Source organism: Lepidochelys kempii, chromosome 13 (genome assembly GCF_965140285.1).
Source record: "Lepidochelys kempii isolate rLepKem1 chromosome 13, rLepKem1.hap1, whole genome shotgun sequence".
In the NCBI taxonomy this organism is placed as follows: domain Eukaryota; kingdom Metazoa; phylum Chordata; order Testudines; family Cheloniidae; genus Lepidochelys; species Lepidochelys kempii.
The window spans coordinates 7,279,513-7,296,275 of NC_136392.1; the positions used below are offsets into that span (position 1 = coordinate 7,279,513).

The 16,763-nt window shown below is 36.7% G+C and overlaps 1 protein-coding gene across 7 annotated transcripts in view; it reads left to right on the forward strand.

The window, feature by feature from the left end:
* The window catches only part of DIDO1 (death inducer-obliterator 1), an 88,622-nt gene that overhangs the window by 45,807 nt on the left and 26,052 nt on the right, over nt 1-16,763 (forward strand). For all 7 annotated transcript variants that reach the window (XM_073309101.2, XM_073309100.2, XM_073309103.2 and 4 more), the window contains one exon: nt 15,489-15,954. In XM_073309101.2, the coding sequence (XP_073165202.2) occupies nt 15,489-15,954 (466 nt within the window). The remainder of the gene's footprint in view (nt 1-15,488; nt 15,955-16,763) is intronic.

Below are 16,763 nucleotides of genomic sequence, written 5' to 3' on the forward strand. Positions count from 1 at the left end.
ACACACAAAAATCTGCTTTATCAGTAATACAAATAATAATATACTACTATAATTGCATGTGGTACAACTCCATTAATGCGGATGCAGTTACACTAGTATAAATTTGCTTGTATCAGTATAGCTTATTTCTGTAAGGGAAAAAAGCTGTATTGGTATAAGGTACCTTTATACGTATATAACTGCATTCACACTAGGGGTTACACCGATTTAACTGTTTTGGCAGAATAGCACACCCCTAACTGAAAGTTAAATCAGTAAAAAATGTGTATGTAGACCAGGCCTTATTAATGAATACAAAACAATTCAGTAAATACCAGATGAAGAGTTCTCTAGTCAGCCAATAGGGATGGAATTTCAGATTGCTCTAATTAAGGTAAGTTCTACAAATGTTTTGGATTCTGTTTTTACCATTACTAAACTACCAAATATAATTTTTTTTTCTGTGGAAAAGATCCTTTCGTTTTTGGTTGATAACTCTGGTAGTATGATTCGTGATTTAAGTGATCCATAGTGTCTCCTTAAAAACATCAATCACAACTTCTTTGCTTAGGGAGATTCTACAAATTGTTAAAATTTAAAAATAAGGTAGTGTATTCTATTCAGTGTACATAGTTATATATATATTTACATTGTACTGAACTGAAATGGAAATTGTCCTAAACAGGTGCTCTCTACCCTCAAGCTAAGGACCTGATCCTGCAAATCCTTATTCATGCAAAGAAACCTTAATTGCCCACATTGTCCCATAGGAGTCAAATGAGTAAATTTAGTGACTGAGGGTTGAAGGATCAGTCCCCTATTCAGACCCTAAATTAGTCTTTCCTCAGTCAATATAGCACATGCATAAAATGCAGCTATTCTGTATGCTAAATATTGTTGCACTAGGTGGTGGATGTAAGATTTCAGTACACTTTAACATAACAGTGATTTTATTGGGTGGCAGGACGGAGAGAGCCCAAACCCTTTTAGTCCTCTGTTAAATGTTGACAAATAATCTGGGTAGGAGTGCAATTCAGTACACTTGTATGATAAAAATGATCTCTTCCTTTGAAATTGGTTCATACACAGAAACGCTTGTAACATGGTTATTTGAAGCACGCAACACACAGTTCTAAAGATTTCTCCTCCTCCTTCCAATCCCCACTGCAATGGCTGCTTCAAGATTCCCTTGGATTTTCAGATTCATACTATTTTGTGGTGAGAAATTAGGCCCTAATTGCAAGTGGCTTTTTTTTATTAAATCCATCAAAACATACAGGCTGAATATTGGTTTACACTGTCTAACATCTTAATAGTCTGAATGGAAATCATTGGCTTTATTGGTTCAGCTGTACTAATTAACTGGGAAGCATCATGCACATATGATGCCACATGAATAATAATACATTTTATTTATTTGTGTTGAAGATGTGGGCAGTATTTAGGCTGTACAGCTATGGGAAAGTAAATATACACATCATATTTTTTCTTTTTCAGAAATTAGGCCTGTTTATTTTAGTAGCTGATCTGCTTTTACTCATAGCATCCAGTGCACCACATATATAGAAAATGTATTTCAAAAATAATTTTTAATTGCTACAAGGATAAGGGCCATTGAGATTGGGGAAGGTGAAACAAGGGCTTTCAAAGATGCAGGTTCGGAGTGGAGGAGAGAATCTGTAGTATTTTAATGCTTTTGCCAGGACATGTTTCTTGACTGTACCTTTAAACTTCAGTTTATATCAAATGGGTGTTAAAGTCCTCAGGGCTTGTCAAAATAGAAGTAAAATAAAGTAGCAAAATAGACAGTATAAATGTCTATCCAGCAGATTATCTTTCAAGCAGGAAAAACACAGCCCCAACAAAATGATTTCTAAAATAACCTGATAAAGTTATGGCCTTTTAAAAATCATCTGCCATGTTTTATAATAACAGTGCATTTCTAAAAAGAGTTAATTTTTAATGCATATGTTGAGGCAGGGAGTTTAGTCTACTAGCTTGATATTTCATTCATAAGGTTTTTATCAAAAATATGGGACCGCAAAGGAAGATCATATTCATTGCTTGCTTGGCTCTACAAAAGAGCTATTGTCCTTATTTTTTCTCATTTTTAATATGTCATGCATTGAGTTCATAAGAATTAATAGCGGGGCAAGGCGTGAGGCTCTTATATATGGAATAAGTCAATTGTCAGTGCACTTCATAAAAAAAACCTCTCCAGATGGAAGATGGAGCTCCGGATCATATGGCACTGATATATCTGGTTGTCATTCAACTTAACAGTGAATTGTAAATTATATGTATATTTTTAAAGTGTGATCTGCCCCTTGTTTGCCCAGTGTATTTGAAAACTTGTACAAAATAGATGATCACAGTAAAATGAAAAATGACGGATCCCAGAAGAAACACATCTGAAAGATGTCTGGATCCAGATTTATATTTAATAAGGAAAGTCTGCATATTATGTTAAAGCTGTGGTCCTGTCAAATGTTCTAGACTACTTTTAAAGTCTACCACACGGATTTAATACCGGTACTGAATTGATGGTTTTGTTTTTTTCTTTTTCTTTTAGTCATTTGAGCCTTTTGATATCCTCATATGTCAGGTGGGCTAGGAGTGCAGTTTTATTTTTCAGTTTTGCTTGTATAATATTTAGTTGAGCAACATTCTGAAAGGTTTATAAAGCTTTACTTTTTTTAGCTGAACAAGTTAATATCTACAACAAAAATTTCAGAGAAATATTGTCAAATGAAGATTTAAAGTAGAGAATGACTCAGAACGGATCTAAAGAATGTCAATGATAAATAGTAATTCTCTCATTATTGGTACTGTAGTAAATAAGAGGACAAATTATTCTGACAAATTAGCCAACTGTTAGATTTTTAATTCAGTATATGAAGTGATAATTAACCCTTCCACTGGAGGGAAAAAAATTAAATTGCTTCATTGGTATTTAACATCTTTTGTAAAGGTCACTAATTACAGAAGAAACCTCCTATGTTTCTATGTGGGTAAAGGAAGACTTGAGGAAATATCAAATATTTTGGTTATAACAATGGGGGTAGTGGCTGGGCCACTTACTGATGCCAAAGTTCATTTAGTAGCATGTCAACATGCACATATCTAAAGACTTCAGTGCAGATTCTTTGATAGTAGAAGAACATTTGGAAGAGAAAATGAATTTTTGCCATTTTTACTTAAGTGGAAATCGGCTGCAAATCTTTCGTCATTTTCAAGCTGGAAGATTGATCACAAGGAGGAGAAAACTGAAGGTAAAGGTCTGCCGTATCCTAATTTTAAAGTACCCAGACAGATCTAAATTGATATTCACAGACAGTTTTTTAATTTCTCATTTAAGCTTGTCAGGCTACTTTTATTAGGCATTAAAAGTTATTTGAGCTGATTAGTCACTTATCAACTGAGTCACAGCAAACATAAGTTATATAAAATCATAACTCCATTTGGTAGTAAGAGGAGGAGAGCTTCCCAGACATAGTAAATATATTTTATTAGATGAACCATTGTGTACACTAAACCTAAACTATTTTAAATTCATATGCTGGATCTTGCGATGTAAGTCACTGAGTTAAGTTTTCTGTCACAAAGCCAATAAACTATTTATTGACTTAGCTTCAACTTAGCTATAACTACTAATTTAGTATGAATTCATAGCCCTTAATTGCAATACAGACGCTCCCCGGGTTACGCAAGACCTGACTTACACAAATTCACGCTTTTGGAAAAAGTTCCATAAGCCAGAAATAGGATTTTTGAATTGCTGAAATTTTTGCTTAACGTATGGTATACATTTCCGACTTACGCAAAATTCAAGTTACGCAAGGCTTTCCAGAACGAAACGATTGCGTAAGTCGGGGGGGGGGGAGGGGGAGGGAGGCGTCTGTATTCTATTTGATAGTAGTATTTCTTATAAATTATTAATGAATTGGACTTTAAAGCAGAAATAGTTCATTGAAAGGGGCTCTGTCAGGCTAAAATTTGCCATACATCTCTCCTGCCATCCTACAACAGTGGATTAGGGGACAGACAACTTTATGGTGCCTCCTAGCGGGAAGCAAGGGGACAACATTTGTGAAACTCTGCCCTTGATTACATTAGCCTCCTTTTAACTACCTGCCTCCATTTTTCTTTGCCTCCTCTATGGCTTAGGTTAATCATTGCCTTTGTCTAGATCTGAGCCTTATCCACGGGCTGAGTAGTGCTTACTCACATGAGTTGTCATCAAAGGATTCCAGATACAAAGGGCTTTTGGGTTGGTTCTGTTCCTACAGAAAGTAACAAAATGAAGAGACATTGTCAAAGGTCAGAAGTGAGATGAGAGCCCAAAATCAAAAAGTCTGATGTGCATGTGATGATTGTTCTTCCGCAACATTCCCTTGTATTTTTATTTTATTATTTTTTAAATGTAGAAGGTAGCATGGGTATGGAGGAAAAGGAAAATATATCGTACAATGTAAAAAAGAGGGAAGGATGGAAGAGAAGAGCAATGTACACATAATGGGAGTGGAGGGTAATAAGGTGGAATGAAAGCCTGTAATACCCCTGCAGAGGGAAAAGAATAAGTCCTTATCTACACACAGACGTGTGCCATTTTAACTAAGAGCATGTCTACACACATAGTTGCACTAGTTCAACTTAAGATGTGATTTTTAAACAAATTTAGTTTAAACCAGTGCAGAAGGTTGTATGGACCCTTGTTTTGGCTTAGCTTAAACTATTAGGAACAGGTTTAAAGTAAACTGAAACAAGCTACTCTTAAATTGCCGTAGCAGTGTTCACAAAGGGATTTGCACCATGTAGTTAAACTAGCATGAGTTTGTGTGTAGATGCTTATTTCAGTTTGAGTGGCTTAGTTTGGTTTAGCTTAATCTTGTTCTACAGGTTTAATTTAAACAAAAATAAGCCACAGTCAAACTGAAACAAGAATGTCTTTGTACAAACTTGCACTAGTTTAACTAAACCAGTTTTAAAACATACCTTTCGTTAAATGAGTACAAGTTTGTATGTCACCAAGGCTTAAGAGCTAGTGGCAGAGGCATTTTGTCTAGGCAGATAGCGAAGATCCACCTTGTCATTATTTGTCCTCACAAGTGAATAATTGAGATTGTCCAGTCTCCTGATTCAAACCTATCTCATTCCATGGGATCTGTTATTACTTGTCCACCAAGAGTCCCTAGCATTGTAGAATAGTGCCTAAGAAATAGAAGGTATGGTACAGGGCTATCACTGTGCAAATTGCCCATGATACATTATTGATTGAGGACTAGGGCCCTTCATTAGTAAAAACTATTGAGGGGGGTTCAGAGGGCAAATCTTGCATCCAGAGTACCTGAGAGGACTCTGTCAGAACTTTGGGGAAATACATACTGGAGCTCTGCCACCTTTGGGGAGGAGGGTGCATGCATCCTACTCCCCCTTTCAAGCAGTTGTCACCCTGGGGACTCTTGGAGGGCAGAAGGCCAGCACTCCACAATCACACTGTGTGTCTGGCTCCTGCGTGAGGAGCCACAAGAGTGAAGGAGGAGGCTTGACACAAGTGTTGGGCACAATCTGGCTCGTAGGGTGGTTCTTTTCTACTTGTTCGTCGATACAGATGGAAATTTGATTAAAAAACTCACCACCCTATATTGCTGTTTGCATTTTTTTTTTTACTAATATTGTTCACTTGGTTGTATAACCAATGGGAAGTCCTCCCCCCCTTCCCCTCCACCAAATAAAAGGGGTTCTTTGAGGTGGTCTCTTTTGTATTTCCACTGTTGGATTCTGATGATTGTGTTGATCTGGGTGCAGAAGGCTTTGGAGCTGAAGATGGCCTGTAAAGTCCTTTGAATACAGAAGTGGTTCTGAAAAACTAAGGCCTTGTCTACAGCAGGTATTGCCCCCATTTCAACTAGGGAGGCCAGTTGCACAGGTCTAATCCCCTAGTGTAGACAGGGTGAACTACTATAAGGTAATCTCAATCAGGGAGCAAGTTGTAAGTGCACATGGTAGCTTTGCCTGTCTACACTAGAGAACTGCATTCGTATAGCTATGTTGGCTTGCAGCATGACAAATCATCAGTGTAGACACGGCCTAGCTCCAGTGTTTCCTCAATCAAGTGAGAATGGAGACTGTTACCTAGTCTTTCAGTACCTGGGTTGTAAAGGCCTGGCACACAGCACCAGTTTAGGCATTGACATATTGCAGCAGACCAGACACCTGATACGGACATCCGACTTGAGAAAAATAGGGGGGCGAGAGGTGTACCTTTAAAATCTGGATTTATTAGCATCTGACTCAGTTTTGATAGTAGGAACTAGCCCAAATCCCCTAGTGCACAATGGCACATAAATACTAAAATTGCCTAAAAATGATAGCATATTGTACAATAAGTAAAAGCTAACGGTATACAACTATTTTTTGAGAGAAATGGCAAGAAGTCTGACAAAAGCTGACTTCAGGCATAGGAGTTGTTCCTCTGACCACGGAAAAGAAGGAATTGAGACGCTTGTTGGCTGCACCTTCTTTTATGGCCTTGGGCACTAAATGTTCAGTGCCCAGGAAGGTGGTTGAGTGGCACCTTACAAGCATGTCTCTTCTAGAAGTTTCTGAAGTTCTGAGGTGCCAGGTGTGCATCCTAACTGTGAGACTATGCACAGACAACACTTGAAGAACTACAGTTACTGGTAAGTAACTTCTCTTTGTGGAGTGCTTTAGAACTGACCTCTAAAGCACCAGCTGAGCAACATATTTCAGTTTTCAGTTGTATGTGAATGAATTGAAGGGTTTCACTTTTATTTTCTTTTTTTTTTTAAAAAAAAAAAAAAAAAGCAAGCTTGCCTGAGAATTCAGTAGCCCTTGCTCTGCAAAGAGATGGCTTTTTTAAAAAGTATAATTTAGTTTGGACAGTTATTCCCATAATTAGTCATTCCTGCAAGAAGATGTGCGCACCACAGCTGCCTGAAACCTGCTTGGCTTACCATCAGTCCAGATCAGATGTCGGTGATGCTGAGTGGCAAAGGAAAGTGGAAATGGCAAAATATAGGAACATTCAAAACTGAGGGAGCCTGCCCATCCATTGGTAAAGCAGTTAACAATCTCAGTTTTACTAGACTGATTGCTGCCCTGGATTCTCAGCTAAGTGGTCAGGGATGCCTTTTCCAACTTTGACTGAGAGAGCCTTTTCCTACCAGTTTAGGCTAGACTACTGCAGCACATAATAGTAAAGTTCATTTGGAAACTTATAATGCAGCTACCTGCCTCTGAGCAAGATGGATCAGCAAAAACATACTACACTTGTTCTCTGCACAGGATGCCAATTAACATTTGGGTGAAATCAAGATACTGGATACAATCTACATACCCCTATGTAGGCTTGGAGGTTGGTGCACCCTGTTATGACCTGCCACGCTACTTGCACTCATCCAGAATCCTTAACCTACCGAGTCTAAGGGAGAGGCTAAAGGGAATCAGGGACACATGGCATTTCCAATGTTAGGCCCTCTCCTTAGAAATTTACTTCTGCCAGAAATACATCTGCATTCCAGTCTGGCCATGTTCAAAAAGCACAGCTCCATCCAACCTGTTCACAAACTGCTGGCTGTGGTACCCAAAAGTAAACCTGCTGGCAAGGAATTTTCAATCTTTGTTTTTTAAAGTCGCTATGGGGCAATGGCATGCAGTGGTTTTACTTCCTATACTTGGGCAATGTCTAACTACAGAACCTATGCCGGCATAGTTTTTTGGGACAGCTAGGACAGCTTAAATTCCTACTGTAGTACATGCAGCTTGTGCTGCCAGAGAAGGTTTTCTGTCGGTGTAGGAATACCACCTTCCTGAACAATGTTAGCTATGTCGACAGCAGTACTCTTCCATTGATGTAGCTGTGCTACTCAGGGGTGTGGATATTTTCATACCCCTGACCAATGTAGCTATGCTTATACAACTTTTAAGGGTAGACTATGCCTGGGACTTTTCTTTTGCTTTTTAACTTGCTCCTGTAAAGTGATCGACATCCCTAAGTGTGGTGGGTGTCATAACTAGTGAATAGATAAGATCAGCAGTAGAAAGTAATAGCGAGTTCTACATTCTGGGTTCTACATTCAGCAATATTACCCTGTTCCAATGATTTTCCCCCAGCACTTCTCACAGTGAATAGTTACTAAACTTACCTTCCACAACCACAAAAAGATTATTTGTAAATATTCTTTCAAGTAATGTATTGTACTGTTATAGATCTGGGGGAGGGGTTAATACAAATTTTGTGAAGACCTGCAAAAACCTCCCCATTTTCACAGAGATATATGCATGATAGACTCTTCACCACTGTATCTAACTGTGTATTGTTATATGGCCATACAGTTTAAAACTGTCAGTGTGACCTATAGCAAGAAATTGAATATTTGATGGAACTATAATTCAGATAGCCCCCCCACCCCACCCCACCCCGGTAAGCTGAAGTGAATTTTATTTTTTAGTGTTAAAAGCTTGTAGTAACTAGATAGTTGCACACAGCTTACTAAACTAAAATCATAGGGATTATTAAATGAAAGACCATGAATGGTGATCACACAGACCTAACTGACTAAACAGAAATGCAGAGGATTTTCAGAAGATGTGGGTTTCTAAGGCCAGACTTCAATGGAAGGAAATGAAACAACAGTGGAAAAACTTGTCTGCAGTGTTGTGATAGCTGTGTTGGTCCCAGGATATTAGAGGCAAGGTGGGTGAGATAATATATTTGATGGGACCAGGCTCTGTTGGTGAGAGAGAGGCTTTCAAGCTCACACAAAGGTCTTTGTCAGGTCTGGGAATTGACTCAAGAGCGTAACAGATAAATACAAGGTGAAACAAACTGTTCCTTAAATGGTTAACACATTTCAAGGGGCACAGTGGGTGAGGTAATATATTTTATTGTACCAGCGTTGTCTCTCTAATATCCTGGGATCAACACAGCTACAATTACACTGCATACAACATATTTCAAGGGCCTGTTCAAGGTGAAGTAGCCAGTCATAGGAAGAAAAGGGAGGGAAGTAAGCTGGGGGGGGTGGGGGGTGGGGGCGGAGTTAGTGGGTGATTGTTGTAGTGAATCACATTTTGATTAATATTTTTCTTTAAATGGTTTAGTGCAGTGTTCTTTAATAAGTATTTAAGGTAATATTCAGTAGGTATTTTTAAGTCACTCAGCAATCTATAAAATTGAATTAGAAAGTAAACACAAGTTTGTGCTTGAGAAATCCTGTTAACTTCCAAGTTCTATAATCAAGAAGTCCCCTTAGATAGAAATTTTTAATTACCACAATTTAAGATGTAGACTGAATTATTAAGTATTGTGAAATTTCTAAAGTTTATTTCCTCATTTTCTGGTGTCTGCTGATCTGGAGAATTATATCATTTGACTGAGGAAATTTTTACGACTTCAGTAGTAATGCCAGTGCCACAGAATAAAAGATGCTACAGCATCTTTTTCACAACAGTGCATCTGTTGAACAATTTCAGAAGCTGAAGTTTTATATTTGACAATGTTTTACTTTAGGGTTGTCGGGTTGTTTTTTTTTTTTTTTTTTTTTGCTTTGGCAGAATGCCAAGGCAGTCTGCAACGAACTAAGTAGCCTGATGTTAGACTAAATATGGGAAGCAAAGGATTGAGCACAGTATTAATTTTCAAGCTCTGTAAGCTCTGTTTCCTTTTTTCTGTTAAAGTGCTGATGAACAAGTTTCAGAGTAGCAGCCGTGTTAGTCTGTATCCGCAAAAAGAACAGGAGGACTTGTAGCACCTTAGAGACTAACAAATTTATTAGAGCATAAGCTTTCCTGAGCTACAGCTCGCTTTATCGGCTGCATAGAATGAAACATATAGTAAGAAGATATATAGATGTACACACACACACACACACACACAGAGAAGGTGGAAGTTGCCATACAAACTGTCAGAGGCTAATTAAGATGAGCTATTATTAGCAGGAGAAAAAAACTTATGTTTTTAGCTCCCTTCCTGTTAATATATAGGGTAGATGGAGATGCCTTCATTATCACTTCCACAATAATGGAGAAAGTCACCCATAGTACAACTCAGATGAGTGTGCGTGTGTGTAATTAATATATATATATTAATATATAATCTAGCCATACTGAATGCTGTTCAGAGAATAATTTTTAACTTTAGTATGAAGTGTATTTTAAAAAGAATTTGACAGCATACTTACTTAAAATATGATAAACCATCACTGACTTCACTTATTATAACTTAAAACTGACTCCTTAATTCAGTTTGGCTCATTTTGAACCTGGTACATTTATAACACATCATGGTACATTTATACATTTATAACACATGAATATTTTTTAGCTATAAGAGTAACCAACAAATGAATACTGCTAAATTTGCGTATACATCTTATGTATGCATACGATCACTCCTAAATTTGCATAAATATTTTTGAGCCAAATGACAGTACTCGATGGAAAATTTGCAATAAGGTACATTTTTTTTCTGTTGAATGAACTGTCATAATTATTGCTGTGTAACTCTTTACAGTTTGATTATCTACCATTCAGTGTTAAATTCCTCCAGCACCAGCAGAAAAAAAATCCTTTGTTACTATCAGATACGAAATTCTTCCCAAACAAAGCAGCTGTCACTTAAATGGGAGAAATACAAAGTCATTGCAGCTTTACACCAGATCATGATTTTTATATCAAAATCATGATTCTTGATATCAGACTTGTAAAGTTTTCATAGTAGGGAAGGGGAAAACACTTCTAAGCTTCCAGAGATTAGTGTTTGAAATATTTACTTTGAAAAAAACGATTAAAACGTTTCATTTAAAATTCTTCCATGAAAGCTAGGAAACATTTACTATTTATGAACCCTGAGTTTGATGTATAGGTTGACAATATTTTATGGGGGAGTGTGTGTGTTTAAATACCTGACTTTGATACACAAAAGCCAGGGAAGCTCAGATTTCTCAATCAGTTCTTTAATAGCGGTTGTGGCAAAATATTTGCAGTACATACATACACACAATAATATCACATATTGCTTTCAGACCCCCCTGAAAATTCTAGTCAACATAGAGTTTTATATGGGATGATTAAATAGCTATGCTTTTGTGGATGTTGATTATAATAGGATTTTATTCAGTTTTGAGTCTGCTCAGATATTTCAATGGAATTACTATACTACGACCACTAGGTATTTGGACCAAAATAGGAATGTATGAGCCTACCTTATGGTGCACGTTGAGGCTTATCACATCTCACTTCATTTGTCAAGCACTATTACATAATTTAAAATGTCTGTTGGGCAAAAGACTAACATTTTCAAAGCAGCTGCTTTGCTTAATTGTTGTGAATGTTATAACAACTAGGTCAAAAAGGCACTTCTTAAGGGAAATATGGATGGTTCTAGAATATCATCAATACTTAAAAATGTGTTATCTCCATTGTTCTGTGGAGGCAGTATCTTCCTCAGCAAAAACAGATTTAAAAAAAAAAAAAAGGTGAACCACAGAAAGGGCAAAATCTAGAAAAACAGCTAACCACGCCTGTCTTTATAAGTAGAAGACAAAAATTTTAACACTTCTTAAGCTTTCAATAATGTCCGAATGCTTGAACTGATGCAGTGGGGGATTTTGCCCTTTATTTTAATTGCTTTCTTTTACAACTAGAAGATTTCTCACCATTTTGAGCTAATTGCTGTAGTTACTTAATCTCTGCTTGGGCTGAGATTTGTAGGATTTCATTTCTGTGCAGATAGAGGCCATTTTTCTTTAAATGTAATGTCTTATTAATAAATACGTAATTTCCCATAAAATTGCCATTTTTCTGATACGATCAGGTTTTAGATTGTTCATTTTTTAAATGAAGTGTAAAAATAGGATCAACTGCAATATAAAATATTTTAAAGGGGGAAGATAACTCTAGTTATACTACAGAATGATGCTTTCCTCCAGGTTTTCCCCTCGGATCCTAGAAAAACTGCAGTTGAAGATTTTGAGTTCAACTTCCTGCTTTGAGTTAGGATTACGTGCATTTTTACCTTGAATATGTAGGGCATTTCTATAAAATTAATCCCTTCAGCATTCATATGTCAGAATTGTTTCATTTGTTTTATAAAGCTGGATAATTTGCATATCACACTGTTTAGCCAGATCACTTATCCCTACCTGAAGAAGTTTACAATCTAAGTTAGACATAAAGCAAAGCATGATAAGCTAATGGTACTAGAGGGGGTTGGGAGGATGATGGTGGCAAAAGTATTTGTGTATGTTTTATATTCATGAGGTCACGAGTATATATTAAGCTACAACAGGATCAAAAATCATATTTGAGATATAGAAGTATATAAAATCTTCCATAATTTTCTGTTGGGTAAAATGCTTTTGGGCTGACACACATAACTGAATTTCATATGTATTCTGAAAATCCTTACACAAATCAGTGCGACGTTGGGAGACCTGCATAAAGTTGCTAAATATGAACCATTTATAACTGCATACAAAAGACTCCTGTTGGTAAATATGACTTCTTCCTTTTTTTTAAATATTCTACACAACACTTACAAATATAACAAATACAAACAAACCTCTCTCCAGAATAGTCTTTTATTTTATTTCTACAACTCTAATATACTAGTTAGGAAGTGCTGAGTCATTCACTGTTATCACATGAGTAATATAGTAACACTGCTCAGATTTCCCAAAAGTCTTGGCACTGAGGAGGACTCAAGGTTTCACCCAGTTTGTTTTCAAATCCCAGATGTGCTCTGCCTTACTTTGTACTGACCAAAAAAACATGCTTCTGTCCCTTTTTACTGAAAGAAATAAGAAAAGATATGTACTCAAAATGAGCAGGAAGTTCAATAAACAAAGAAAGAAGGGCTGGAATTGTTAGTTTCTGCAGCTACATCAATACATGGCTCTTGGGTATATTTGCCTCTCCTGTTCCCAACACTCCTGACCGTTGAATAAAGTATCTGGGCTTTCTGCTTCCGGTAATTCTGATGAACCTGTTTTGGCCAAACTGAAATGGTAGGAAACCCTTCTCTGTCTAGTTTCTAGGCTGGAGATATGTTTCGGTACTATTGAAGTGCTTACGTACCACAAAGAAGGTACTATGGAAACCTCTAAGATAGATAATCTTTACCAATGAAGGAACTAAATTTTGAGAGTTAGGCGCAAGCTTATTACATTGCAACATCAATGAAGGCTCATCACATTAGACTGTTGGGCCCTTTTCCTCACCTCCCAGTCTATATAAGCATTACGTATTACTATTATTTCATAGTTCCTGTACATCCTCACTTTGGCTAATATTGTCCTAGTACACTGAAAGATGGGACAGCAATAGTTACAGTGAATCATTTTCAGGACAAAAAATTACTCTAGTTCACTCAGTGAAGAAATTCAGTCATTCATTCCACTTGATCACACTCAAGATGTCAAAAGGAAGTTGTTTCATCCTGGACTGGAAATGGTTACATTTTGCCCCACAAGAGTCAGGAAGGAGTCACTTGGAATGTGATTATTGACTGAGCAAGTGTAACTAATCTGGCGCCTGTGGATCTTCAAGATGCTTACATTCATGTGCCAATAGCTACTTCCAACTACAATATTGTGTCATCTGGTTCATTAGAACATCAGTTCCCTGAGTTCTGATGTTTTGTAATAACAGACCATCGAAAGAAAGTGTGGCCCTGTCTCTGTGTCTCTAAAGATAATGGAACTTTTTCAACATAGTGTCAAACAAGTCCAAAAGTCTATCTCACCTAGGAGGTTACACATCTTGGAGTCCATTTCAAAAGAGATGGAAACATTTATCCTAAGAGTCTGAATTTGCCACTGCTTTCTGATTCTATTGCGTTGGGTGTGAAGGGTGAAGAACAAAACATGTGTTGGGTCTCCTGATAACTTGTCTTGAGGGCATTCTATGGGAGAGGTCCAGGAAGTGTACCAAATGCTCTATGGTAAACTTGACTTCTTTGATTAAATCTTATATTTAGAAGTCCTACTTGTTTAAAGTGTTCTGTGTCATTAGAAGGGTCTACATTAACCAGTCTAGCTACTTCTAGTCTGAGAGGGGAAGCACAAAGCCACAACTTGGTCTTCCCAGCATTCCTTCAGAAGGAAGTAATAGAATGACATTTCAGGAGTTGTTCCTGAGTAATTTCCCGCATCCTCAGTCCTTCACATAAGGGACTATTCAATATATCATAAAAGATCCAGGATGGTGGTGTAGCTATTAGAATTGTTATCTGTAAATGATGTTTCTGTATGTAATACCCCAATGTGAAACTGTCCCTACCTGCTTTTGCTGATTTTACTGATCCTGCTGTGCAGAATCTTTCCCTATCAGGTCCAGGAATTATAGCATGGGCACCTTTCTCACCACCTTATGTCCCCAAGTGGAGTTGTAGCACAGTTGAGAATTGGGGCCTTCATTTGCATAATCTTATACCTTTTCCTGACATCAAGTTGCCTGTCTAATATCTTACAGCTTTGCAGTGGCAGAGGGAGAGGTTGGTAATTAGAAAAACTTACTAATAACTTGTTAGAGATGTCAGATTATTTCACTTACTTTCAACTGGAGCAATTAGAATGAGAGACTGTATGGAAGCTCAGTGCAGCAAACAGTGCACAACTCAGTCCTTAAATCATGTTTGTGTAAAGGAAAAGTAATTGATTTTTTTAAAACAATGTTTAGTTTAGTAGAATTCAGTCAAGCTCTTGGAAATGATTTCGCCACTGTGAATTCGTTCTTTCAAATTTACAAAATCTAGACAATAACTATATGTACTGGAATAAGCGTTAAGTAAATTGTTATAGCTTGATTATTTAATTCAAATAGTAATATGTGGTACATTTAAATGTTCAGAAAACACCAGTGAAGTCTTTTCATTGTCATGCAAGTTGAATATTAATATCTGATTGTTAATGAAACCCATGTCTGGACTCTTTGAGGGTGGTATAGCTTTTTAAATATTTTGTATACATTGTGATGTATCCTTATAATTTTTCTTTGAGAATCTTAAAGGAGTTTGTCTGAAATGAAGTAATCTCAATCTCCATATTAAGCCTCCTCTTTGTGTGGAATATATTCTGTCCAGTGTTTAAATACTCAATTTATTCCAAACCAAGCTAAGATATACCAATGCTCATTTTTTCCTATTTTAATAAAGCCAGTGAAAGTTAAAGAAATTGTGAGCTTGTAATAGGTTGTATGACAAATTGAAGTTGATGCCTGTTTGAAAATTAGACTGGAAGCATTGTTTCCTGGAGACTGTTCTTTCTGAATGAATAGCTGGTTTTCATTACTAGGAGGATGTCTCCCATCTAAATGAATGTCAAAAGTAATAATACAATTATCAAATCTGTTGCAGAATGAAGATACTAAGTGTAATATAATTTTTTTTATATATTTGTAAAGCTTCTTTGGTATAGTTAGGTATTACTGTACATAGCCATTATTTTATAGCCATATCTTTATTGTTTTTCTGTTTGTTTTAACAGCTCAGAAGGAAGAGAAGAAGAGTGAGGATAAACAAATAGAACCTACTACAGTGTCAAAGAAAGGGGTTGCTTCAGCTTCTACAGTTGAGAAACAGACGTCTTCCATGTCCAAAAACCTTGGTCCAAAGAAGTCCCCATCATTTACTAGCACTTCCCTAACTAAACACCCAACTAAATATTCTGCTGCGAGCTTCAAAGGTGTAATTCCTAAGAAATCTTGGCTTTCATCAGGCAATGTTTCCTCTTCAAAACAGTCACCTCTTTCTCACGGTTCACCATCAGTTTCCAAAAAATCAGTTGTGTCTTCCAGTTTACCTGGAGGGCTTAGAAAAACAGCAGTGTCTTCCACTTCAGCTACGTCTACAATCACACAAGCAAAAGGAGCAGCTAACCCCACTCAATCACAACCCAACTCTCAAATTCGACAAAATATACGACGATCCCTCAAAGAAATTTTATGGAAAAGGTGGGAATTCAACACACTTACTTTGTAAAGGCATTAACAAACTTTGAAATAAATGTTTAGACTGCACTGCTCTTTAACAGTGATAAGGAGGCAGTGACTTCATTCTTCAAGTGAAACAGTTGACATAAGCTTAACATTAAAGTGAAGTAAAGAAAGTTTGGTAATATCTCACATTCAGAGGTAAAAATTCCAAATGCACAGAATCAGAGTTGAATGTTAATGTTCTTAAAGGGCAGGGAAAAAAACCTGAAGTATTATGATGGCAATTTTAATATGAAGTCTTAAATCACAACATAGAAACTTTTATAATGCAGTTGTTACTAAGTTAAAATCTAAAGAAAATATACAGAATACAGTATGGTTAATATACTTTCCTGTTGCCAAAGGATAGAAGTGCGTGACGGATAGGTTTACCCCTTCCCCTATCCCCCTCCAAGAAAAAAATGTTCTGTGCCATAGTAGTAATCACACCATTTAAAAATAAATCAGTTATTGACAAACACTAAAGCACCACATAATTTCAAACGATTGCTAATTAATTTTAAAGTAAAAAACAAAACAAAATCAGAGCAGGTTACACAAACAAGTACAATGTCATCTTAACTTTTCCTAATTAGTGGTAGGGAAACTAATTGTAGTTCCCTTCAAAAGTGAAAACAAAAATAACTTGTGTGGAGAATATTGCCTCTAAGGCCTTGAACCAGCAAACATTTAAGTATGTGATTAACTTCATGCATGAGTAGCCTCACTGAATTCACAATTTTTTTTTTTGAGATGTTACTCACAATTAAAATTGCCAAACTTATTTA